The sequence below is a fragment of the Gopherus flavomarginatus genome, chromosome 23 (genome assembly GCF_025201925.1).
Source record: "Gopherus flavomarginatus isolate rGopFla2 chromosome 23, rGopFla2.mat.asm, whole genome shotgun sequence".
NCBI classification, from domain to species: domain Eukaryota; kingdom Metazoa; phylum Chordata; order Testudines; family Testudinidae; genus Gopherus; species Gopherus flavomarginatus.
The window spans coordinates 16652913-16677717 of NC_066639.1; the positions used below are offsets into that span (position 1 = coordinate 16652913).

The 24805-nt window shown below is 60.7% G+C and overlaps 2 protein-coding genes and 2 long non-coding RNA genes across 9 annotated transcripts in view; 2 read left to right on the forward strand and 2 right to left on the reverse strand.

The window, feature by feature from the left end:
- The window catches only part of NYAP1 (neuronal tyrosine phosphorylated phosphoinositide-3-kinase adaptor 1), a 30431-nt gene extending 29362 nt beyond the window's left edge, over window positions 1-1069 (forward strand). For 3 of the 4 annotated variants that reach the window (XM_050933273.1, XM_050933275.1, XM_050933274.1), the window contains exon 7: window positions 101-1069. In XM_050933273.1, coding sequence (XP_050789230.1) covers window positions 101-346 — 246 coding nt within the window. In that variant the 3' untranslated portion in view covers window positions 347-1069. The remainder of the gene's footprint in view (window positions 1-100) is intronic. The other variant, XM_050933276.1, reaches the window with a different exon arrangement.
- An 859-nt stretch (window positions 1070-1928) lies between these two features.
- On the reverse strand, window positions 1929-9582 carry LOC127039645 (uncharacterized). Its single transcript, XR_007771258.1, has 4 exons — window positions 9442-9582; window positions 4886-5066; window positions 4193-4228; window positions 1929-2663 (listed from the first exon to the last, which is right to left on the reverse strand). It is a non-coding gene; the product is annotated as an uncharacterized LOC127039645 (long non-coding RNA).
- Window positions 9583-11480: 1898 nt separating this feature from the next.
- On the forward strand, window positions 11481-22195 carry AGFG2 (ArfGAP with FG repeats 2). 3 transcript variants are annotated; one of them, XM_050933314.1, is made up of 12 exons: window positions 11483-11729; window positions 13800-13893; window positions 14776-14891; window positions 15338-15467; window positions 15822-15966; window positions 17892-18005; window positions 18495-18527; window positions 19023-19110; window positions 19335-19399; window positions 19493-19576; window positions 20328-20398; window positions 20858-21005. In XM_050933314.1, the coding sequence occupies exons 1-12, from the start codon at window positions 11536-11538 to the stop codon at window positions 20915-20917; spliced, it is 1194 nt and encodes a 397-aa protein (XP_050789271.1). In that variant the 5' UTR covers window positions 11483-11535; the 3' UTR covers window positions 20918-21005. The 3 variants fall into 3 exon arrangements, with proteins under 3 accessions (XP_050789269.1, XP_050789270.1, XP_050789271.1); XM_050933312.1 differs by lacking the exon at window positions 20328-20398 and having other exon boundaries at window positions 11481-11729; window positions 20858-22195; XM_050933313.1 differs by lacking the exon at window positions 20328-20398 and having other exon boundaries at window positions 11482-11729; window positions 19026-19110; window positions 20858-21477.
- Window positions 22196-22303: 108 nt separating this feature from the next.
- LOC127039636 (uncharacterized) lies at window positions 22304-24494 on the reverse strand. The gene is made up of 3 exons (XR_007771247.1): window positions 23356-24494; window positions 22392-23317; window positions 22304-22318 (listed from the first exon to the last, which is right to left on the reverse strand). It is a non-coding gene; the product is annotated as an uncharacterized LOC127039636 (long non-coding RNA).
- Window positions 24495-24805: the final 311 nt, after the last annotated feature.

Sequence of the window (24805 nt, forward strand, 5' to 3'; positions counted from 1 at the left end):
GGAGTCACGAGGATCCCTGGGCTGGGCCGCTGTGTGTGGGGGCGAGCGGGGGCTCAGGGCGCGCTCTGCGGCCCGTCTCACTCTCCCCTCCGGCGGGCAGGGCCTGCTGCCCCTGCCCGGGGTGGCGCCAGGCGCCCAGGAGCGGGACGGGAAGCTGCTGGAGGTGATCGAGCGCAAGCGCTGTGTCTGCAAGGAGATCAAAGCCCGACACCGGCCCGAGCGCAGCCTCTGCAAGCAGGAGAGCATGCCCATCCTCCCCAGCTGGCGCCGCACCACAGACAGCCGCAAGGCGGGCACACCGCCCTGCCGGCGCCAGCACACGGTGCTGTGGGACACAGCCATATGACGCCGGGGGCACGGCTGCACGCCCACCGCGCTGCCTTGGGCCAGCCAGGGACAGGAGACCCCCGCGGCCAGGGATGGGCGGAGGGGGTGAATTGCTGGCCGTTGACCCCTCCGCTCTCCTGGCGGGGGCCCATCCCACTGCGCCCCTGGCTAGAAAGAGCCAGTTGGCCGGGCCAGGGATGCTGGACTGCGAGCGAGGCCTGGATCGGAGGTGAAGCGGGGGGAGGACACCCAGAGGTGATGGACCAGTGCCCCCTTTCTGCTGCCCCTGGACCGGATCTGGGGTGGGGGTCACAACCAGGTGTTACCGGTGCCAGGCGCACCCACACCGCTGCCTTGCCGTCATCATAAGGGAAAGAGGGTCAAGACTGGGGCGGGGGGGAAATCAAAGCTCTCCAGGGGGGTTACAGAACAAAACTGACCCCCCTCCGGCTGCCCCACAGACTCCCCAACGCCTCCTCTCTGGCCCCACAATGTCCTTCACAGCCGCCATGTCCCGTTAGCGTTTTTAGACAGACGGCTGGACCGACTTGGGACGCTGGCACGCTCTCCGGACCCCAACCGCCAGGACGCCTGGGTTCTCCCGCCCCCTTGACATATTTAATTCACTCGCCAGGGGATGGAAGGCTGTCTCAAGTGTTATGAGATGATGAAACTGCTTTGCAAAATATTTATGCTGGGGCAGGGCTCGGGGGGGGGTAATTTATATAGAGAAATAAAGCATAAAGCAAGGTTTCCCGTTCCAGCCGGCCTGCTTCCTTTCTGCCCCGATCGATTTCAAAGGCAAACGATTTGCCCTAGGGGGCAGGTTCCGGTTTTAATTCGGGGTTGGCCGGTTTAGAATGGGGCTGGTCCCCTCTTCCGGACGCAGTTCCAAAGGAGAAGGTGGAAAGAAGAGGGTTGTTTTAAATGCAGCTGGATTCACTGCTCTGTAGCGGACAGCTGGATAGTGGTTACAGCAGGGGGGGCTGAGAGCCAGAACTCCTGGGTTCTCTCCCCGGCTCTGGGAGGGCAGTGGGGGCTGGTGGGTTAGAGCAGGAGGGCTGGGAGCCAGGACTCCTGGGTTCTCTCCCCGGCTCTGGGAGGGGAGTGGGGGCTGGTGGGTTACAGCAGGGGGGGCTGGGAGCCAGAACTCCTGGGTTCTCTCCCCGGCTCTGGGAGGGCAGTGGGGGCTGGTGGGTTAGAGCAGGAGGGCTGGGAGCCAGGACTCCTGGGTTCTCTCCCCGGCTCTGGGAGGGGAGTGGGGGCTGGTGGGTTAGAGCAGGAGGGCTGGGAGCCAGGACTCCTGGGTTCTCTCCCCGGCTCTGGGAGGGGAGTGGGGGCTGGTGGGTTAGAGCAGGGGGGGCTGGGAGCCAGGACTCCTGGGTTCTCTCCTTGGCTCTGGGAGGGGAGTGGGGGCTGGTGGGTTAGATCAGGAGGGCTGGGAGCCAGGACTCCTGGGTTCTCTCCCCGGCTCTGGAAGGGGAGTGGGGGCTGATGGGTTAGAGAAGGGGGGCTGGCAGCCAGGACTCCTGGGTTCTCTCCCCAGCTCTGGGAGGACAGTGGGGTCTGGTGGGTCACAGCAGGGGGGCAGGGAGCCAGGACTCCTGTGTTCTATGCCCAGCTTTGTCCCTGGTGCAGTGTGTGACCTCAGGCAAGCCACTTTCACCGCTCTATACCTTCGCTTCCCCTGGACAGGCCTCAGCCATGCTGCTCTGGCTGCAAGGCCCGCATGGCCAGATGTCCCGCTCTCTGCCTGTTTGGCACACGGGGCAGTGCTCTTCGCTAGCCCCAGTATCCGACAGGCGCACGTGGCTTCGCTTTGACACACGCGGACAGCAGGACGTGGAGGCTGGCTCCACTGATCCTGCCAGCTCGCAAGGCGCTTCACACTCTGGCCGTGTTTTCACGAGGAGGCGGTGTTCTGAACGCATGGGTGGCTCCGAACACAGAACATGTGCTAGCAAGCAGCCGGGCCTGGGGCGGAGCCTTGGGATTGGAGTGTGAGCTGCTACCACACATGAAATGCACAAACAGCCACCTCTCCACACACCAGAGCACTCACCTTGTTTCCTAGCATAGCAGGTAGGCACCAAAAAAATCTATCCCTGGGGCTCTGCTTCGGAGAGAATCTGCAGCCCCGGTTCCACGCCCCTTCCCGGACGACCTGCGCAGCGGTTGCCCGAGGGGCTGGTTTTTCCATCCAAAAATGCTGTTTGATGCAAATGGCAACTTCCCACAAGCAGGCATCTGGTTGGGCAACATTTCTTTTCAGTGCAACCTTTGGAGTTTTCACGTCAAATTGTTTTATTTCAGCTTAGATTATATATGCTCATCATCTGTCAAAATAAACTCCAAATCAATGTTTCTACTTTAGCTAGACAGATTTTTAAAAATGTAGATATTAGTAACCAGACCGATATGATTCTTATATAGTATAAAGAATAATATAATCTCACATTTTTTAAAAATTCTTCAGCTAAAATAAGAACACTGTTTCAATTTTGACTTTTTGTGTTTACATATAACAATCCAATCATTAGAAACTTGTTTCAATCAAATTTTTAGCTCATATACAGTATAATTATATATAATAGTATTTATGATACTAGAAATTAAAATATTTAAACAAAATGTTTTTTTTTAATTTTAGATTATAATAGATATTATAAATAAGGATTTGATATTTATTGGTAAAAGTTGATCAACATGGATTTCACTGCCCACGAACAAACCAAGGACAAAATATTTCCATCAATGATAGTCAACATTTACAGATAGACAAAGGGAGAAAAATGCAACTTGAGAACTTATTTGAGTTGAAGGGTATTTACTTGGTATATTTTCACGTGATGTTGACAACTTACGTTTTAACAGCCATAAAGCTTTAACTTTTTGAATCTCAGTCTCTACTGTCATTAATTATTGTCCGACCCTCCGTAATTTCTCTCAACTGCGAAAATTTAGAGTAATGGCCCACGTCCTGGCCAGCGGTGGAGCATCGCCGAAATGCCGCTGAATTTCGGCAGCATTTCGGCGGCGATGCCTCTCGATCATGCCGCTTGCCACTGACAAGCAACGTCAAGAGGCGTCGCCGCCGAAATGCCGCAGAAATTCGGCAGCATTTCGGCGGATGCTCCACCGCCGCCACAGTCCTTCGTCTGGCGGGCGCCAGACGAAAAGGTTGGGGACCACTGATTTAGAGCACTCAAAATTGAAAAAAAAATCCATAATTTTGTGCAATTGTGAACATTTAAACCAGTAATATATAAAAATGCCTAAAAAAAACCAGATATCTGTCAAAATTATTAACAAATGGAATTCTCCTAAGCCTACATACAATTTATGAGTGAATCTTAAGCAAACATGGTTTCAATCTGACTTTTTTCAATTTTAGATTGAACTATCAATTTCAGTTCTAAAATACTATTATTTATGATACATTCTGGCTTTCTTCAATTTTAGACTGATTACAAATACACGGGACCCTCGCTAGAATGCGGGATTTGGGAGCCATGCATGCTACCACGTTAACGCAGGGAGTGCATTAAAATGAACTGCAATTAAAGTAATTACATTTGGGATCCGTGGCCGCAACCGCGTTATATGCAAATTTGCGCTATATTGACATGCGTTCTAGCGAGGGTCCAGTGTATATCATAAATACCAGCATCATAATGATCTTATAAATGATCTAACTCTGAAACAGTCAGGTTGAAATGAAATGTCTTCATCTTCGATGATCTACATTGTAATTATAGAGATATTTTATTCTTTTGTGGCGTAAATGGTGATATGAAGAAAATCAAAAGTCAAAATTGAAACAAACATTTAGCATAATGACATGATTTCCCTAAGCTTCACTTACCGGAGAAGTTAGGAAGTCTTTGGTTTTCATTCTGATCTGGAAGGAAAAGCGATTTCAAAATGACCAAATTTTCCACAGAATGAAAATTCTGCTTCCCACAGGTGCCTCGGGGCCTTGGGTCTGTCCTAGGGTGACCAGACAGCAAATGTGGAAAATGGGGACAGGAGGTGGGGGGGTACCAGGAGCCTATATAAGAAAAAGACCCCAAAATCGGGACTGTCCCTATAAAATCGGGACATCCAGTCGCCCTAGTCTGCCCTCACTCCACTCCTATCCCAAAGAAGGCGGCGAGGATTCGTGGTACCATAATCCCCCCACCCCACACACAAGTGTTAATGGAGGGATTCCTTATCTCGCCACATGCAGGCAGCTACACATACAAGGCCAATGTTACACTAGCTCGAATTGGAGGTTATTTTGGCAGCTTGGCGGAGAGGCGGCTCCTTAGTTTCTTTCTGCATTTCTGGAGCGGGGGGTGGGGGGTTCATACTCTGGACTCGGTTCTATCCCTAGCTCTGGGAGGGAAATGATAACTAGTGGTTAGATCGGGGGGGTGCTCGGAGTTGGGATTCCTGGGTTTTGTGCCCAGCTCTGGGGTTAGGGGGGAGGAGTATGGTCTGGTGGAGACGGGGACTCAGGACTCCTTGGTTCTATCCCAGTTCTACCTCTGCAACCCCCAGCAAGTCGCTTCACCTCTTGGTGCCTTGGTTTCCCCTCTCGCCGCACCGCAGCAATGGCGAGGCCGGACATGTGTCGCTACGGTGCTCTGGGATGCAGAGACAAGTGAAGGATTGTTCCTCAGATCACCCTTTTTTCCAGCCAGGCGCTTTGCCACTGTGCCGGGGCGTGGGCTCTGCTGAGGGAGCTCCCGGGGCTGTAGAACAAAGGACGATGACAATGGATTTAAAGTAGGGTCACTGCAAAAACAAACACACAAAGGTGTTGCCAAAACAACCAAGTTCCCGAGCGTTGAATTGCCTCTGTATTTAGGATTCTTTATTTTTGGGGGAAGGGGGATTTCTTTTGTAAAGTGATTACACTATTAAAAGAGAAAGCTGCAAACTAGCCTCTCTGTCCGGGGACTGGCGTTTCTTTCATTCAAGGCAGGGAGGCTGATGGGCTGGGCCAGGGCGGAACCCTGAGCCAGTCCTGAGCCCAGCGTGGATCTGGGCTTCCAGTTAAAAAAGAAATTGCTAGCTCTTGCTTCAGCCAACTGCGTGTGGGGCTACCCCACTGACTAAGTGATGCTGCCTGAATGTGCAGAGAGCCTGAGCCCATCTGTAGGAGAGGAGGGAGCTGCCCCAGTGTGATTGATGCACCTCTGCAAGGTGGGCAGAAATCCTCTGTGTCCCACAGGAGAACATGAGATGTGGCGTGTAAGTGTCTTAAAGCATCTTTCTCCTTCTACTGGCCCAGAGAGACCCCAGCCATCTCAATGGCCCGTTGACTCTGAAGTCTAACAACGGTCCTTTCACTGTTTCGACAGGACCCTCGCGCTGAAACTGACAGATTGGGCTGGCACCATTAGCTAGCTCAACGCTGATCCAAGCAGGCAAATTAGAGGAACTAACGTATTCGAAAGGCTTACACAATCTCCTGGGAGAGATGCTGGGGATGGGGGAACAGTTTGTCACCCTGAATGTCGGGGCTTTCTCTGATCTAATCCAACCAGAGTTATTGGGCTCTAGATCTTCCACACTGGGCAGGAGGGGACTGAGGAGCTGTTGGGTTCAAACAGGGCATTAAGGAGGAGGAGCACGGGGCAGGGTCCTCCCCCACCTCTGGAGCTCCGGCCAGGCTGCTTGGCACAGCACTGAGTCACTTTAACTTGTGACTATCTCGTTGTTGGCTCCTGTTGACTAGAGTTACCAGAGAGCAACTGTGAAAAAACAGGATGGGGTGCGGGGGGGGGGGGAGTAATAGGCGCCTATATAAGAAAAAGTCCCCCAAAATGGGACTGTCCCTATACAATCCGGACATCTGGTCACTCTATATATCCCCAGCCAGATCCCTGCTGAACGGAGGGCTGAGTTTGACGGTAATCAGCGCTGAAAGCGGGAGAGAGAAAAGAAGCCCCCCAGTGGCAGCCTGGCTTGTGCTGCGCTCTGGAAAAGGGGCGGCAGGTTGAGGGCAAGCGTCTGAATACTTCAGCCCTCCGCAATTGCTTCTCTCCCCACTGGAAACACAACCGCGCTCATTTCGGGACCCAGTGTCTTTCTGAGGGCACCAAGCGGACCAAATTCAGACCAGAAAAGAGGCACACGTTTTGAACAGGGTGAGGAACAACCCACAGGAACAACTTCCCAGGGGCTGCGGAGGGTTTCCCGGTTTCAGTGGTTGCCGTGTTAGTCTGTATCAGCAAAAAAACCGAGGAGTCCTTGTGGCACCTTAGAGACTACCAAATTTATTTTGGCATAAGCCTTCGTGGGCTAGAACCCACTTCATCAGATGTATGAAGTAAAAGATACAGGAGCAGGCATAAATACATGAAAGGATGGGGGCTGCTTTCCCAAGTGTGAGGTTAGTCTAACACGATAAATCAATGAACAGCAGGATACCAAGGGAGGAGAAATAACTTCTGAAGTGGTAAGAAAGTGGCCCATTACAGACAGTTGACAAGAAGGTGAGAGTAACCGTAGGGAGAAATTAGTATTGGGGAAATCAAGTTTAGGTTTTGTAATGTTTTCCTGTCACTGGCGATTTTAAAATCCAGATGGGAGGTTTGTTCCAAAGCTTGGCTCTCACTCAACCGGGGGATTCAGTCCGAGCAGTTTCCTGGCCAAGACTGTCTGAGAACTTAACCCACTTAACCCTGGATTCAGCTCAGTCACTCATGCCGGACTGAAGCATTTTCCAGAAAAGCTCCAGTCTGGATGGGAAGCCTGCTGCCCCCCTGGGGGAGTTTGGTTCAATGGTTAATCACCAACACTGTTAAAAACTGGTGCCTCGTCTCTCACTGGAACATGTCTGGCTTTAACTCTCAGCCACTGGGTCTTGTTCTGTCCTTCTCCACTAGACTGAACGGCTCGTTAGCACCTGGTATTTTCTCTCCACGAAGATACTTAGACACCACAAGTATCGGGGGGGGGTAGCCCTGTTAGTCTGAATCCACAAAAACAACAAGGAATCCAGTGATTTATTTGGCCATAAGCTTTCGTGGGTAAAAAACCCCACTTCTTCAGATGCATGGAGTGAAAGTTACAGCTGCAGGCATTATACAATGACACATGAAGAGAAGGGAGTTACCTCACAAGCAGGGAACTAGTGTCAGGGCCAATTCGATCACGGTGGATGTGGTCCACTCCCAGTGCTAGATGCGGAGGTGTGAATTTTAGGAGGGGCAAAGCTGCGTTTGTAATAAGCCAGCCACTCCCAGTCCCTGTTCAAGCCCAAATTAATGGTGTTAAATTTGCAAATGAATTTTAGTTCTGCTGTTTCTCTTTGAAGTCTGTTTCTGAAGTTTTTTTGTTCAAGAATAGTTACTTCTAAATCTATGATCGAATGTCCAGGGAGGCTGAAGTGTTCACCTACTGGCTTTTGTATGTTACCGTTCCTGATGGCCAATTTGTGTCCATTTATTCTTTTACATAGGGACTGTCCGGTCTGGCCAATGCACACGGCAGAGGGGCATTGCTGGCACGATGGCATATATCACATTATTAGATGTGCAGATGAATGAACCCCTGACGGTGTGGCTGATGTGGTTGGGTCCTCTGATGGTGCCACTAGAGTAGATACGGGGACAGAGCAGGCAACGAGGTTTGCTACAGGGATTGGTTCCTGGGGTGGGGTAAGGTGTAGTTGCTAGACACCACAGTCACTTCTCATTCTTCTTTTTGATCGAGCCCCTTGGCTCGAAGGCATTTGCTCCTGATCCTGAATAACTTTTTGGTGGCTCGTTTCTACCCCACACTCTGAGTTTTTAACATCCATTTAAAACAGGGCCACCAGAACCAGATGCAGTATTCTAGTATCCATCTCTCCAGTTCCGGGGAACGTTTGGCCTGTCCAGTTATATAGGTTCGGTCTTCCCTGCAGAAGAAGGCGCGCTTTTAACAGCGCAATCGCTGTGTGTGGCTCTTGTCACCACAGTTATGGCAGGACAGTCCACCTCGGCCCAAGCAGCTGGGTAACGTTAACAGCACTGCCGCACACGAGAGAGGGCTGCAGGCGTGCACGGGAGTGGAGCCCAGGGCAGCCCTCGTGCTATGACACAAGTGCCGTTTGGGGGGAAGTCACGCTTTCACGGGGATGTCCCCTCCAACACACCAACAGCCCAGCATGTTTCAGTCACATGCCTTCCCTCACTCCCCGGAACGCCTCATTTTCACAAGAACACTTGCCTGGAGAGAGGTGGACTAGCTCCTTCCTACGCAGCAGCCTCGCGGTGAATTTCAATCAGACGCGTGGGGGTGGGGAGATAGAGACACATGTAAATGGATGAGGACAGTGCATCTGAGGACCCACAGTGGCTGGCTCAGGCCCACCTCAGTCTCCCTGCACCCCCCCCCCCCTTTGGCTGACACCTTCCACTGCTCTGGGAACTGAGGTACTCGCGTAAGGCTAAACTGCACACTGGGCCCAAGGCTATAAATGGGAGCATTACTTAATAATTGCTTTTTGTTGTTGTTCTTCTTCTCTGGATTCCAGAAGTGTCCACTGCTTCTGCCCAGAGCAGGACGCAATATCCCAGATGGGCCTGGAGCCCAGATGACAGCAAGCGAGTGAAACAAGGGGCCGGCCCACTTTTTGCAACCCTTCAAACGGCTCATTAGCAGGGTTCGTGTGTTTCCACCATGCCTACTCCACCCCCTTGCAAATTGGGGGCTGCGAGATCTAACGCGGCAAACGTGTGAAGCAATCAGTCCACCTTGGTGTCTTTCCGCCTCCAAAGGAAACTGCAGGGGTGATTGTGGTTTTCCCAACTAATCTCTTACACTTCTAAAGCAGGTTGGGATTGAAAAACAAACCCAGAGACACTTTATAAATAAGGACCCCTTGCCCAGTGCTGAGATGCAGCAACAACTGGGTAGGGGGTGGCTGGTTATACAGGGATACTTCGCCTGGCACTGAGATGCACCTGCCTCTGGGGTGAGGTAAAACAGCTGTTTATAGATGGACAGTGCTGACATGCAGCCACCTCTGGCGGGAGGCGGAAGTCTGGCTCTGCGTTATAAACCTACAACCCTACACAGCAGTTGATTGGGGGCAGAAAGCGAAGAAGGATCCAGGAGCTCCAGGCAACTTACGTCTCTGTATCGCTCCGAGCACGACGGGGGACCCAGCCAGGCGCCCTAAGCAGCTATGAGGGGATGAATCCCGCCTGGCTTTCTTCCCAGCACTGTCGCAAATGCAGCCGGCACCGGGTCTGGCTCTCTGGGGGAAGGTTGGGGCCCTGATGGGGGGACCCTGGGTCCCTGAGGATGAGGGGCTGGGGATCCTGGGGGGGGGGGAGACTGGAGCCCTGGTGGGAGGACCCTGGGTCCCTGGGGAAGAGGGGCTGGGGGTCCCTGGGTCTCTGGGGGGGGGAGACTGGGGCCCCAGTGGGGGGACCCTGGGTCTGTGGGGAACAGGGGCTGGGGGCACCATTGGGGGGCCATGGATCTCTAGGGGGGAGGGTTTGCATGCCCCAATGGGGTAGCTCTGCGGGGCAGGGCTGGGAGCTGTTGGGTCTCTAATGGGGGGAGGGGTTGGGGGCCCCAGTGGGGGGCCCCACGGTCTCTGGGGGGGAGCGGCTAGGGGCCCAAGAGGGGGGCCCTGATGGGGGCCCCTGGGTCTCTAGGGGGAGGGGCTAAGGGTCCCTGGGGTAAGGGCTGGGGCTCCCTTTCAGGGGCCCTTGGTGGGGGCCCCTGGATCTCTAGGGGGGAGGGGCTGGGGGCCCAATGGGGGGCCCCTGGATCTCTAGGGGGGAGGGGCTGGGGGCCCAGTGGGGGGCCCTGGATCTCTAGGGGGGAGGGGCTGAGGGTCCCTGGGGTAAGGGCTGGGGCTCCCTTTCAGGGGCCCTTGGTGGGGGCCCCTGGATCTCTAGGGGGTAAGGGCTGGGGGCCCAATGGGGGGCCCCTGGGTCTCAGGGGGGAGGGGCTGGGGGCCCAATGGGGGGCCCCTGGGTCTCAGGGGGGAGGGGCTGAGGGTCCCAGGATCTCTAGGGGGTAGGGGCTGGGGGCCCAATGGGGGGCCCCTGGGTCTCAGGGGGGAGGGGTTGAGGGTCCCAATTGGGGGCCCCTGGATCTCAGGGGGGAGGGGCTGGAGGCCCAATGGGGGGCCCCTGGATCTCAGGGGGGAGGGGCTGAGGGTCCCAATTGGGGGCCCCTGGATCTCAGGGGGGAGGGGCTGAGGGTCCCAATGGGGGGCCCCTGGGTCTTAGGGGGGAGGGGCTGGGGGTCTCAGGGGGGAGGGGCTGGGGGCCCAATGTGGGGCCCCTGGGTCTCAGGGGGAGGGGCTGGGGGTCCCAGTGGGGGGCCCCTGGATCTCAGGGGGAGGGGCTGGGGGTCCCAATTGGGGGCCCCTGGATCTCAGGGGGGAGGGGCTGAGGGTCCCAATGGGGGGCCCCTGGATCTCAGGGGGGAGGGGCTGGGGGTCTCAGGGGGGAGGGGCTGAGGGTCCCAGTGGGGGGCCCCTGGGTCTCAGGGGGGAGGGGCTGAGGGTCTCAGGGGGGAGGGGCTGGGGGCCCAATGTGGGGCCCCTGGGTCTCAGGGGGAGGGGCTGGGGGTCCCAGTGGGGGGTCCCTGGGTCTCAGGGGGGAGGGGCTGAGGGTCCCAATAGGGGTGGGACTGGGTCTGGGGGGGGCAGGGAACCCCAGTGTGGTGGGGGCCTGGGGGGTCTCTGGGGCGGGGCTGGGAGCCGCGGGGTTTCTGGGGGCGGGGCTGGGGGGCTGTTTTGGCGGGAACGGCGGTTGGAACGGCCGCGCGGGCGATTGGTGAGGCCCCACCCACGCCGTTGGGGTCGCGCGCCTCGCCGCTAGGGGGCGGGGGAGGGCTGCTTCGCGCCTCAGGAGAAGTTGGCGCATGCGCTCTAAAAAAAAAAGCGAGGGAACGGGCAGCCCCCCTCTGGGCCATGCGCAGCGGAGGAGCGCGCGGGACGCGGCGCACGCGCCATAGAACAGCGAGCTGGCGGCGCGTGCCGCCCCACCCGTCCAACGCACGCGCAGTCGAACGGGGCGGTAGCAGAGGCGCTGTGGCGAACCAGTGAGGGCGGGTTCGCGACGCAGGCGCACGGGCGACTAACGGAAACGGCGTGGGACGGTTGCGCACGCGCGGAAGCGGGGGGAGGGGGGAGCTGGCGCCTGCGCAGTGCGCTCGGGCGGCGCGGCCCCGCTGACAGCAGGCGGGAGGGGCGGGGGGCTGATGGCGGCCGGGTCCGGGGGCAGGAAGCCCGGCGCCCCGCGGGACGCGGAGTCCGAGGTCTGGTCCCGCCGCGTCAGGGACCTGGTGGGCTCCGGGCCCGGCAACCGCCTCTGCTTCGAGTGCGGCCAGCGCGGCGTCACCTACGTGGACATCACGCTGGGCAGCTTCGTGTGCACGGGCTGCTCGGGGGCGCTGTGAGTGGGGGCGGGGCTTCGTGTGCTCGGGGGCGCTGTGAGTGGGGGCGGGGCTGCGGGCAGGGGGCGGGGCTTCGTGTGCACGGGCTGCTCGGGGGCGCTGTGAGTGGGGGCGGGGCAGGGGGCGGGGCTTCGTGTGCACGGGCTGCTCGGGGGCGCTGTGAGTGGGGGCGGGGCTTCGTGTGCACGGGGGCGCTGTGAGTGGGGGCGGGGCAGGGGGCGGGGCTTCGTGTGCACGGGCTGCTCGGGGGCGCTGTGAGTGGGGGCGGGGCTTCGTGTGCACGGGGGCGCTGTGAGTGGGGGCGGGGCAGGGGGCGGGGCTTCGTGTGCACGGGCTGCTCGGGGGCGCTGTGAGTGGGGGCGGGGCTGCGGGCGGGGGGCGGGGCTTCGTGTGCACGGGCTGCTCGGGGGCGCTGTGAGTGGGGGCGGGGCAGGGGGCGGGGCTTCGTGTGCACGGGCTGCTCGGGGGCGCTGTGAGTGGGGGCGGGGCGGGGGGCGGGGCTTCGTGTGCACGGGCTGCTCGGGGGCGCTGTGAGTGGGGGCGGCGCTGCGGGCCGGGGGCGGGGCTTCGTGTGCTCGGGGGCGCTGTGAGTGGGGGCGGGGCTTCGTGTGCACGGGCTGCTCGGGGGCGCTGTGAGTGGGGGCGGCGCTGCGGGCCGGGGGCGGGGCTTCGTGTGCACGGGCTGCTCGGGGGCGCTGTGAGTGGGGGCGGGGCTTCGTGTGCACGGGCTGCTCGGGGGCGCTGTGAGTGGGGGCGGGGCTGCGGGCCGGGGGCGGGGCTTCGTGTGCACGGGCTGCTCGGGGGCGCTGTGAGTGGGGGCGGGGCTTCGTGTGCACGGGCTGCTCGGGGGCGCTGTGAGTGGGGGCGGGGCTGCGGGCAGGGGGCGGGGCTTCGTGTGCACGGGGGCGCTGTGAGTGGGGGCGGGGCTGCGGGCCGGGGGCGGGGCTTCGTGTGCACGGGCTGCTCGGGGGCGCTGTGAGTGGGGGCGGGGCGGGGCTTCGTGTGCACGGGGGCGCTGTGAGTGGGGGCGGGGCTTCGTGTGCACGGGCTGCTCGGGGGCGCTGTGAGTGGGGGCGGGGCGGGGCAGGGGGCGGGGCTTCGTGTGCTCGGGGGCGCTGTGAGTGGGGGCGGGGCTGCGGGCAGGGGGCGGGGCTTCGTGTGCAAGGGGGCGCTGGGAGTGGGGCAGGGCAGGGGGCGGGGCTTCGTGTGCACGGGGGCGCTGGGAGTGGGGGCGGGGCTGCGGGCCGGGGGCGGGGCTTCGTGTGCACGGGGGCGCTGTGAGTGGGGGCGGGGCAGGGCAGGGGGCGGGGCTTCGTGTGCACGGGGGCGCTGTGAGTGCGGGCGGGGCAGCGGGCCGGGGCCGGGGCTTCGTGTGCTCGGGGGCGCTGTGAGTGGGGGCGGGGCTTCGTGTGCTCGGGGGCGCTGGGAGTGGGGGCGGGGCTGCGGGCAGGGGGCGGGGCTTCATGTGGGAGGGGGCGCTGTGGGAGGGGGCGGGGCTTCGTGTGCTCGGGGCGCTGGGAGTGGGGGCAGGGGCCGGGGCTTTGCGTGGGCTGCTCGGGGGCATTGTGAATGGGTGCGGGGCTACGAGAAGGGGCGTGGCTTAGTGTGCTTGGGGAGGGGCCAATAAATGGGCGGGGCTTCTGGGTCCCAGCCTCAGCTCAGCCCCCATCTGATCCCACCCTTCCTGCCCCACCTCACACGGGGGCAGGGGGGCTCTTGTAGCCCTGTTTCTTACTCCGTGGGGGGGGTCTCACACAGTCCCCCCCAGCTTCCCCATCCCCCGTGCAGCATGCGCCCCTGGCGCCCCCCAGGGACAGCGCTGCAGCCTGCAGCTCACCTGCTGAATGTCCCATAATGCAGTCAATTGCCGAGGGGGGCAGGACCGGGCCACGGGGCACCTTGGGACTTCCTAGGCCTTGGCCTCATTCTCCTTCAGTGTGTGACCTGGAAACCAGGACGCCTGGGTTCTCAGGGAGGGGGGCTCTGGCCTCATCCTCCTAGTCCCGGAGCCCTGTGGACTCCTCGGGCCGGCCGGAGAGGCAGAGCCGTAATCCTTGTCTCTGTTGCAGCCGGGGCCTGAACCCCCCGCACCGCGTCAAATCCATTTCCATGACCACCTTTACCGAGCCCGAGGTGCTGTTCCTGCAGGCCCGTGGCAATGAGGTGAGAGGCCAGGGACGGGCCTTGGTTTCCTGTGTTATACCAGTGCCAAGCTGAGAGCCCACTGCACATAGAACCCAGGAGTCCTGGCTCCCAGCCCCCCCTGCTCTAACCCACCAGCCCCCACTCCCCTCCCAGAGCCGGGGAGAGAACCCAGGAGTCCTGGCTCCCAGCCCCCCCTGCTCTAACCACCAGCCTCCACTCCCCTCCCAGAGCTGGGGAGAGAACCCAGGAGTCCTGGCTCCCAGCCCCCCCTGCTCTAACCACCAGCCCCCACTCCCCTCCCAGAGCTGGGGAGAGAACCCAGGAGTCCTGGCTCCCAGCCCCCCCTGCTCTAACCCACCAGCCCCCACTCCCCTCCCAGAACCGGGGAGAGAACCCAGGAGTCCTGGCTCCCAGCCCCCCCTGCTCTAACCACCAGCCCCCACTCCCCTCCCAGAGCCAGGGAGAGAACCCAGGAGTCCTGGCTCCCAGCCCCCCCTGCTCTAACCACCAGCCCCCACTCCCCTCCCAGAGCCAGGGAGAGAACCCAGGAGTCCTGGCTCCCAGCCCCCCCTGCTCTAACCTACCAGCCCCCACTCCCGTCCCAGAACCGGGGAGAGAACCCAGGAGTCCTGGCTCCCAGCCCCCCTGCTCTAACCCACAAGCCCCCACTCCCCTCCCAGAGCCGGGGAGAGAACCCAGGAGTCCTGGCTCCCAGCCCCCAATGTTCTAACCCACCAGCCCCCACTCCCCTCCCAGAGCTGGGGAGAGAACCCAGGAGTCCTGGCCCCCAGCGCCCCCTGCTGTACCCACCAGCCCCCACTCCCCTCCCAGAGCCAGGGAGAGAACCCAGGCGTCCAGGCTCCCAGCCTCCTTTGTCTAACAAAGTCTTGCTGGCCCTAGGCCTGCCAGAAGATTTGGCTGGGATCCTTCGATCCCCGCACGTCGCTGCTCCCAGACTCCAGGGACCCGCAGAAAGTGAAGGAGTTCTTGCAGGAGAAATACGAGAAGAAGAGATGGTAAAAGTGGAGCGGCGGACAAGTGGGGTCGGGAGAGGAGGGGGCTGTCCTTGGTTTACCACAAACTGGGCCTCACACCCCTTCAGCCACTCCTGTGGATGCAATGGAGGGACACAGTTCCTGCTCCTTGGCATACTTGACATACCCCAGAGCCGGGGAGAGAACCCAGGAGTCCTGGCTCCCAGCCCCCCCTCCTCTAACCCACTATCCCGCACTCCCCTCCCAGAGCTGGGGAGAGAACCCAGGAGTCCTGGCTCCCAGCCCCCCCCCCGCTCTAATCCATTATCCCACACCCCCCTCCCAGAGCCGGGGAGAGAACCCAGGCATCCTGGCTGCTCAAATCCTGCTGCCATCCTATTTTTGTAGGCCCCCAAGTTTCTCTGACCGTGGTTGGGGGTGTCCCTGTGGCTGGTGCTGGCAATGTGTCTTTCTGGCTCCCCCTGCAGGTACGTCTCACCGGATCAAGCCAAGGGTGCTGCCTCCCTGGCCAGCCAGAGCTCCACCCCAGAGGTGAAGCCCCAGCAGACCCTTTTAGGGGACTCGGGAGGACTCCTCACATCTGCCGGATCCAGCCGGGTAAGCCAGGATTCCTGGGTTCTCTCCCCTGGTCTGGGAGAGGAGTGGGGTCTAGTGGTTAGAGCAAGGGGGAGCTGGGAGCCAGGACTCCTGGGTTCTCTCCCCCAGTCTGGGAGAGGAGTGAGGTCTAGTGGTTAGAGCAAGGGAGGGCTGGGAGCCAGGACTCCTGGGTTCTCTCCCTGGCTCTGGGAGGGGAGTGGGGACTAGTGGGTTAGAGCAGGGGGTGGCTGGAAGCCAGGACTCCTGGGATCTCGCCCTGGCTCTGGGAGGGAAGGAGGGTCTGGTGGTTAGAGTGGGCGGGGCTGGGAGCCAGGATACCGTGGCCCCAGGCCTCTTACCAGTTGTGTCTCTCAGACCTCGGGCCAGCCCCGCCTGCCACACCAGCGCACCCCCCAGCCGGCCAAGAAAGCCAGCACAGACCTCCTGGCGGATATCGGCGGGGACCCTTTCGCCGCCCCCCAGCCGGCCCCTGCCTTCGCCATGTTCCCTGCCTTCCCCAGTAAGTATAGGGGGCAGGGGAGCCACAGGCCCTGCTGCGCCCTGCCCGCGCCAGCCATACAGTGTTAATGTGAGCAGCTAGAGCGACACACCCGTGTGGTGATACTGGGCAGTGCAAGCTGGGAGGCACCATAGAGCTCTCGGCTAGGAGACACCCTGCGTGTGGCGATGGTCAATAGTACAGTCTGGGAGTTGGCCAGTTAGAGCTCTGAACTAGTGAGGCCCCCATGTGGTGTTACTGGGTAGTGCTGGCTGGGAGCTGGCTGATCATAGAGCTCTGAGCTAGAGAGACACCCCCCCATGTGGTGTTACTGGGTAGTGCTGGCTGGGAGCTGGCTGATCATAGAGCTCTGAGCTAGAGAGACACCCCCCCATGTGGTGTTACTGGGTAGTGCTGGCTGGGAGCTGGCTGACCATAGAGCGCTGAGCTAGAGAGACCCCCACGTGGTGTTACTGGGTAATATAGGCTGGGAGCTGGCTGATCATAGAGCTCTGAGCTAGAGAGACACCCCCCCATGTGGTGTTACTGGGTAGTGCAGGCTGGGAGCTGGCTGATCATAGAGATCTGAACTAGAGAGACACCCCCCCACGTGGTGTTACTGGGTAGTATAGGCTGGGAGCTGGCTGATCATAGAGCTCTGAGCTAGAGAGACCCCCACGTGGTGTTACTGGGTAGTGCTGGCTGGGAGCTGGCTGATCATAGAGATCTGAGCTAGAGAGACCCCCATGTGGTGTTACTGGGTAGTATAGGCTGGGAGCTGGCTGATCATAGAGATCTGAGCAAGCGAGACACACACCCCCATGTGTTACTGGGTAGTGCAGGCTGGGAGCTGGCTGATCATAGAGCTCTGAGCTAGAGAGACCCCCATGTGGTGTTACTGGGTAGTATAGGCTGGGAGCTGGCTGATCATAGAGCTCTGAGCAAGCGAGACACACACCCCCATGTGTTACTGGGTAGTGCAGGCTGGGAGCTGGCTGATCATAGAGCTCTGAGCTAGAGAGACCCCCATGTGGTGTTACTGGGTAGTATAGGCTGGGAGCTGGCTGACCATAGAGCTCTGAGCTAGAGAGACACCCCCCCATGTGGTGTTACTGGATAGTGCAGACTGGGAGCTGGCTGATCATAGAGCTCTGAGCAAGCGAGACACACCCCCCCATGTGTTACTGGGTAGTGCAGGCTGGGAGCTGTCTGATCATAGAGCTCTGAGCTAGAGAGACCCCCACGTGGTGTTACTGGGTAGTGCTGGCTGGGAGCTGGCTGATCATAGAGCTCTGAGCTAGAGAGACCCCCATGTGGTGTTACTGGGTAGTATAGGCTGGGAGCTGGCTGACCATAGAGCTCTGAGCTAGAGAGACACCCCCCCATGTGGTGTTACTGGATAGTGCAGACTGGGAGCTGGCTGATCATAGAGCTCTGAGCAAGCGAGACACCCCCCCCCCCATGTGTTACTGGGTAGTGCAGGCTGGGAGCTGGCTGATCATAGAGCTCTGAGCTAGAGAGACACCCCACCATGTGGTGTTACTGGGTAGTGCTGGCTGGGAGCTGGCTGATCATAGAGCTCTGAGCTAGAGAGACACACCCCCATGTGGTGTTACTGGGTAGTGCTGGCTGGGAGCTGGCTGATCATAGAGCTCTGAGCTAGAGAGACACACCCCCATGTGGTGTTACTGGGTAGTGCAGGCTGGGAGCTGGCTGATCATAGAGCTCTGAGCTAGAGAGACACACCCCCATGTGTTACTGGGTAGTGCAGGCTGGGAGCTGGCTGATCATAGAGCTCTGAGCTAGAGAGACACACCCCCATGTGTTACTGGATAGTGCAGGCTGAGAACCGGCTGATCATAGAGCTCTGAGCAAGCGAGACACACCCCCATGTGTTACTGGGTAGTGCAGGCTGGGAGCTGGCTGACCTCCTATGTCCTTCCCAGGCCAGGCCCCAGCCCATGCTGCCTTTGCCAATTTTGATGCCTTTGGGTGCAGCCCGGTAGCGTCGGCCTTCGGGGGGGCGTCAGTGCCATTCCACACCCAGTCGACAGCCGCAGGTAACGCTCCCCCTGCCCCTCCCGCTGCCCGGGCCTTCCTTGGCGTGAACGCTGCATCGGAGGGAGGCACCATGCATTCTAGTGGTTAGAGCAGCGGTGCAGCCAGGACTTCTGGGTTCTCTCCCTGGCTCTGGGTGGGGAGTGGGGGCTGGTGGGTCAGAGCAGGCGGGGCTGGGAGCCAGGACTCCTGGGTTCTCTCCCTGGCTCTGGGAGGGGATTGCAGGCTGGTGGGTCAGAGCAGGGTCGGGGGCTGGGAACCAGAACTCCTGGGTTCTCTCCCCGGCTCATGATGATGGGCTGACCCTTAGTCTTATCTTAGCTGCGAATGTGTGGGTGAATGGTTACCCATGTGGGTGGGTATTTCTAGGGGACTGTCCCCAGTCCCTGCTTCCAAGGCCTGGGGTCCCCCTAGCTCTGCTGGGAGGAGGGGTGGGGCTCCCCTAGCATCTCTCTTGCTTTAACCCTTTGCTCTCTGCTTCCTGTTCCCAGCCAGTCGGACAGTCCCGGGCGGTTACAGCTTTGGTGAGATCATGATCGTGGTTTGCTTCTCCCTTGGGATACCGGACTTAGGGGTCAGGACTCCTGGGTTCTCTCCCTGGCTCTGGGAGGGCAGTGGGGGCTGGTGGTCAGAGCAGGGGGGCTGGGAGCCAGGACTCCTGGGTTCTCTCTCCGGTTCTGGGAGGGGAGTAGGGGCTGGGGAGTTAGAGCAAGGGGGGTCTGGGAGCTAGGACTCCTGGGTTCTCTCCCCAGCCTGTGGAGTTGGCTGCAGGCTCAGGACGGGGAAAATCAATTTGAGTTTAGTTGGGAGTTAATATAAAAATAACGTTTCCCTGAGGAGTGCAGTGGTGCCTGGCATGGGCACCGGGGGCACTGGCGCTGCTCCCTGGCCTCTCCCGCGTGATGGATGCAGTGGGGTCGGGGGGTCCTGGCGCCTGCAGGCTGCACCCACTGCCCCAACCCCCAGAGGGAGGGCGTGCGCCTTGGCGGGGGTGACCACGCTGTTCCCTTCTGTGCCAGCAGGGGGTGCCCAGGTGAGCGGCTTTGGCGCCTCCCCCTCCAGCCACCCTGGCAGCGGGATCCCGGACATGGGCGGAGCACCCGGCAGGTATTAACCCCTTCTCTGGACCCCGCCCCAGCGGCCCCTGGGCGGGGGGACTCCAGGAGACTGGCCGGGTGGGGTGGCCCGCCCTTGGCCTGCAGGCTCAGGACCGTGGGGAAACCCAGGTGCATTGTGGGTGGTCCGCTCTGTGTAGGGGAGGGAGGGGGGGTGTCTCAGCGCTCCCCCCCCACCCCAGTGGGTTTGGCTAACACCATCTCTCTTCTCCGCAGCCTCTTTGGGAGCCTGAGCCAGCCGGCAGCCCTGCCTCCGACCAGCCCTGCGCCCGCCTACGGGGGTAGGTGGCTTTTGCTTTGGCCCAGGGGGGCGCTAACGCCCGTCGGCAGCCAGTAGCAATGAGCCACCTCTCCCGTGCCACCCTCTCTTCCAGCCTACACCAACCCCTTCGCCCCGCCCGCCGCCCCGCCTACCCGGCCCAGCACCAACCCCTTCCAGCCCAACGGCACCGCACCAGGTGAGCCCCCATCAGGACGCCTGGGTCCTGTCTGGACACCTGGGTCCCATCCCCAGCGCTGGAAGGGGAGTAGGGGCTGGTGGGTTAGAGCAGGGGGGGGCTGGGAGTCAGGACTCCTGGGTTCTCTCACCGGCTCTGGGAGGGGAGTGGGGGCTGGTGGGTTAGAGCAGGGGAGGCTGGGAACCAGGACTCCTGGGCTCTCCCTGGCTCTGGAAGGGGAGTGGGGGCTGCTGGTCAGAGGAGGGGGGCTGGGAGCCAGGACTCCTGGGTTCTCTCCCTGGCTCTGGGAGGGGAGAGGGGGCTGGTGGGTTAAAGCAGGGGAGGCTGGGAGCCAGGACTCCTGGGCTCTCCCTGGCTCTGGGAGGGGAGTGGGGGCTGGTGGGTCAGAGCAGAGGGGCTGGGAGCCAGGACTCCTGGGTTCTCTCCCCGGCTCTGAGAGGGGAGTGGGGGCTGGTGGGTTAGAACAGGTGGGGTGGGAGCCAGGACTCCTGGGTTCTCTCCCCGGCTCTGGAAGGGCAGTTGGGGCTGGTGGGTCAGAGCAGGGGAGGTTGAGAGCCAGGACTCCTGGGTTCTCTCCCCTGCTCTGGAAGGGCAGTGGGGGCTGGTGGGTTAGAGCAGGGGGCGCTGGGAGCCAGGACTCCTGGGTTCTCTCCCCAGCTCTGGAAGGGCAGTTGGGGCTGGTGGGTCAGAGCAGGGGGCGCTGGGAGCCAGGACTCCTGGGTTCTCTGCCAGCTCATCTCTCCCCCTGCAGGTTCCAGTTTTGATGGGTTTGCTGCAGCCCAAGTGGGGCAGCCTGTCGGGATCTCCACCAATCCCTTCATGGTGAGGACCATCCCATTCCTAGCCAGTCAGGTTGCAGTGGGGCCCTGCTGGGTTTTGGCATCTTCCCCTGCTTTCCAGGGGGTTCTGGCTTCAGCAGCCCCACAGCGAAGCTGGAGTGCCAGGTCCCAGCATTGTTTCCCTAGGGCAGAGCCACTCTGCTGACTCACCCAATCGCCCAGATCAGATCTGTCCCATCATCCGCACAGTGGGGCGTCCTCCTTGCTGGTTTCTGCATTCCCCGGCCCCTGCGTCGGCTCCCCTCACCCATGGGCGGTGCTCCACTCCGTCTCTGTGGAGCCCGGCTCACAAGCAGCCTTGGACCTGGGTTCTGGTCTGGGTTGTGGGGTACGAGTCGGGGATCCGATGGGTGTTGGTATCTGACTGTGTGAGCAGTTACAGCCCTCCGTCTGTCTGCTGCCACCTGTGCCCCATCTCTCTAATCCCCCTTTGTCCCTCCAGACGGCAGCTCCATCCCCGCCCTTCGTCATCAAGCATCCAGCCACCAACCCCTTCTTATAGCGAGGTGCCCGGACGGCTGCTGTGGGCAGGAAGTGCCCATCCCATCCAGCAGGGGGCAGGCCGCTGCAGCCACCCCTTCCCCCCCCGCACCGGCTTCCAACTGCGCAGCCCCAACGCCGTGAGGATGGGCTGGACCAAGTGCTTTAACTACTGCGATGGCTTCTAAGGGAACCGGCCCGGAGGAGAGCTGGCCCTTGAAGAGAGGTTCTGGGCCCAGCACCGAGGCATTCTGGGACTTGTAGTCTCGGTGGGGATTTTTCAGCAGGGCATGCTGGGAAAGTGGAGGGGGGTGGGAATGTGGGTCAAGTGGGTTAGCTGGCCCTTAAGAGGGGTCTGGGATTCTTCTGGGCCTTGTGGTCCAGAGGGGAACCCCAAGGGAGCTGGAGGTGGGGCAGCAATGCATGCTGGGAAAGGGAGCCCTCTCTGCTTCTCCTCCCAAGCAGGAAGGGCTGGGGTCCCTTTGGGGGCTGGAATGAATGTGGGCTCTGCCCTGGGGGGCTGGGATCCCTGAGGGGCTGGAATCTCTGGGGGGCTCCGCCATGGGGGCTGGGATTCCTGGGGGGCTGGAATCTTTTGCGGGCTGGAATCTCTAGGGGGCTCCGCCATGGGGGCTGGGATTCCTGGGGGCTCCACCATGGGGAGCTGGGCTCCATCCGGCGCTCTGCCTTTTCTGGGGGGTTGAGCTGTCCCCCCTCTGAGCCGCTCTGACCCCATCGCAGTCTAGGCTCTGCCCGAGTGAGATTCTCCCCACCCAGACCCACTGACCGTGCAGCCCCAGCCCCTCTTCGTGGGGTGGAACCCAGGAGTCCTGGCTCCTCACCACCCCTCCCCTCTGCTGTCACCCCATCTCTGGCCAGCTGCTTCCTCACAGCCTCCCATGTTCCAGCCCCCGTACTCCTGAACCAGGGGTGGGGGAACCTGGCCTGGCCTTCAGGCTCCCCCTCCCGGCTGCTGGCCCTCGAATCACTCTCCTGCCCCACAGGGGTGCTGGCCAGAGCAGCTGGGCGCCCTAGATACCAGCCCCACAGCAGCATCCCCAGCACGGACTGTCCCCCTCGACGGCGTGCGCTAAGCGGGGAGGGGCCCTCGATCTACATCAGACCTGCACCAAGGGCGGCCCCCCCCTGCTGTAAGCACTGGGGAGAGAACCCAGGAATCCTGCCTCCCAGTCCCCCCTGCTCTAACCCACCAGCCCCCACTCTCATCCCACAGCCAGGGAGAGAACCCAGGAGTCCTGGTGCCCAGCCCCCCCTGCTCTAACCCACCAGCCCCCACTCTCATCCCAGAGCCGGGGAGAGAACCCAGGAGTCCGGGCTCCCAGCCCCTCCTGCTCTAACCCACCAGCCCCCACTCTCATCCCAGAGCCGGGGAGAGAACCCAGGAATCCTGGCTCCCAGCCCCCTTGCTCTAACCCACCAGACCCCACTCTCATCCCACAGCCAGGGAGAGAACCCAGGAGTCCTGGCGCCCAGACCCCCTGCTCTAACCCACCAGCCCCCACTCTCATCCCACAGCCAGGGAGAGAACCCAGAAGTCCTGGCTCCCGGACCCCCTGCTCTGACCCACCAGCCCCCACTCCCCTCCCAGAGCTGGGGAGAGAACCCAGGAGTCCTGGCTCCCTCCTGCCCCACCATTTGCTAATTTCTTTGTCAGTTTCCTCTCCACTCCGGATCCTTTTCCAGCCCCAGGCCGCCCCCAACCGCTGCTGCCAAAATCTTGGCCATCTCAACCCCCCATTTAACCAGCTAGCTCCTCCCCTGGGGCGCCCCCCCGTGGGAGATCACACACACCCCACTGCCGCTTCGGACAAATATCCCCTCACTCAGCTTCATGCCCCCTCCTGGTTTTGGGGGGGCCACGCTTCGTCCCCATCCCGCCCCCCAGAACAAGGGGCCGCGCTGGCAGTATTTTTCTGAGAGAAAAGTGAATGATCTTTTTAATATATAGAGACGTTTTTGGCGCTGGAAATGGTTCTCTCGAGATCGCTCTATAAAAACTATATTGGACCTTTGTGACTGCTGTCCTGTGGGGGGGGGGGTGTGGACCCGAGCCCCCCGCCGGCCCTCCTATGCCCCCTGCCCAGGCACTCTGAGTGTGACTCCCAATCCAGTGGCTCCTGTCACCTGGTCGGCTGAGGGGGCCCCGCTAATGCGCTGGGCCCCATTTGAGACCCTGTGCACGCACTTGTGATTTTGCATGTGGGTGCACTTGTGATTGTGTGCTTGGTATCTGGCACGTGCACTTGTGATTTTACATGCAGTGCGCTTGTGATCATGCACTTGTGATTTTGCAAGCAGGTACACTTGTGAACCTGTGCATGCGCTTGTGATCCTGTGCGTGCGCTTGTGATTTTGCATGTGGGTGCACTGGTGATCGTGCACTTGTGATCCGGCATGTGCACTTGTGATTTTACATGCAGTGCACTTGTGATCATGCACTTGTGATTTTTCAATGCAGTGTACGTGTAATTTGGCATGTGCACTTGTGGTTGTGCATGCAGTGTGTTTGTGATCCAGCACGTGCACTTGTGATGTTGTGTGCAGTGTGCTTGGGACCCCGTGCATGCCCTTCTGACCCTGTGCAGGTGCCTGTGATTGTGCATGCAGTGCACTTGTGACCTCATACATGCCTGGGTTGTGTGGCCTGCAATGAGCTTACCTGCTAATCCACTCGTGCACTGTTGGCCCCTCGAGTGTGAGCAGTGATGCACCCACAAGCGTGTGCAATCTTGTGCTTGTGGGAGTGTGCACACAAATGTCCTTGCCTCAGAACAGAGTGGGCACGTGCTTAGCATCTCCCCCACTCCTACCCTGGCATGTGACTAGGGTCAGTTGTGTGCATGCAGCTCGCACCTCACAGGTGACACTGGGTGTGTCCTGTGTCTTGCACACGCTTGTGATCCTCCACGAGTGCTGCTGCAATCTCATGCTTCTGTGCCAGGCCTGCCTGCTGACACTGCACGTCTCTCGCACGTTCCCTGGTGATCCTGGCTGCTGCTCTCTCCCCTTGCATGGCTCAAGATCTACAACTGCTCTCGCCGGCATGTGCAATGCCTTGCACATCTCCTACCCCCCCGTGTGCCCATCGCCTCTTGCACACTCTCCTTGTGCCTTGGCCCTCGCACACTAGTGCACACGCCCACTTGAACTTTCTCTTGTGCTCACCCAGGCCTCCTCAGCCAATGGGCACACTTTGTGCTCTGGCCTTATCCAAGTGACAGCAGCATGTCCCCATGGGTTCCCCCACGCCCACCCCGGGCCTGGCATCAACAGCCGGTCACACACTTGGCAGTTCATTGCACAACACCAACGCATGTGGCCACACGGGGCTTTCCTGCCCTGCCTGCGGGTGGTGCCAGGGCGCGTCATACTGTGCCCCCGGGTCACGGGATGTTTGCTGTGCCCGGCCTTCTCCCACCGGTGTGGGATCACTCTCTCGTGCGACAGCCCGTGCCCCGTCCCCTGTCCCCCTGAGCCAGCCTGTCCCCACCCTGGGGGCGAGTGGGAGCCGGTGCCCCCTAGAGGGGACAGGCCCCTGCCCCATTCCCCGCCCCCCTGAGCCAGCCAGTCCCTGCCCTGGGGCCGGGTGGGAGCCGGCATCCCCTAGAGGGGACAGGCCCTTGCCCCATTCCCTGCCCCCCTGAGCCAGCCAGTCCCTGCCCTGGGGCCAGGGGGGAGCCGGCGCCCCCTAGAGGGGACAGGCCCCTGCCCCATTCCCTGCCCCCCTGAGCCAGCCAGTCCCTGCCCTGGGGCCGGGTGGGAGCCGGCATCCCCTAGAGGGGACAGGCCCCTGCCCCATTCCCCACCCCCCAGAGCCAGCCAGTCCCTGCCCCATTCCCCGCCCCCCTGAGCCAGCCAGTCCCTGCCCTGAGGTGGGCCGGGGCGTGGG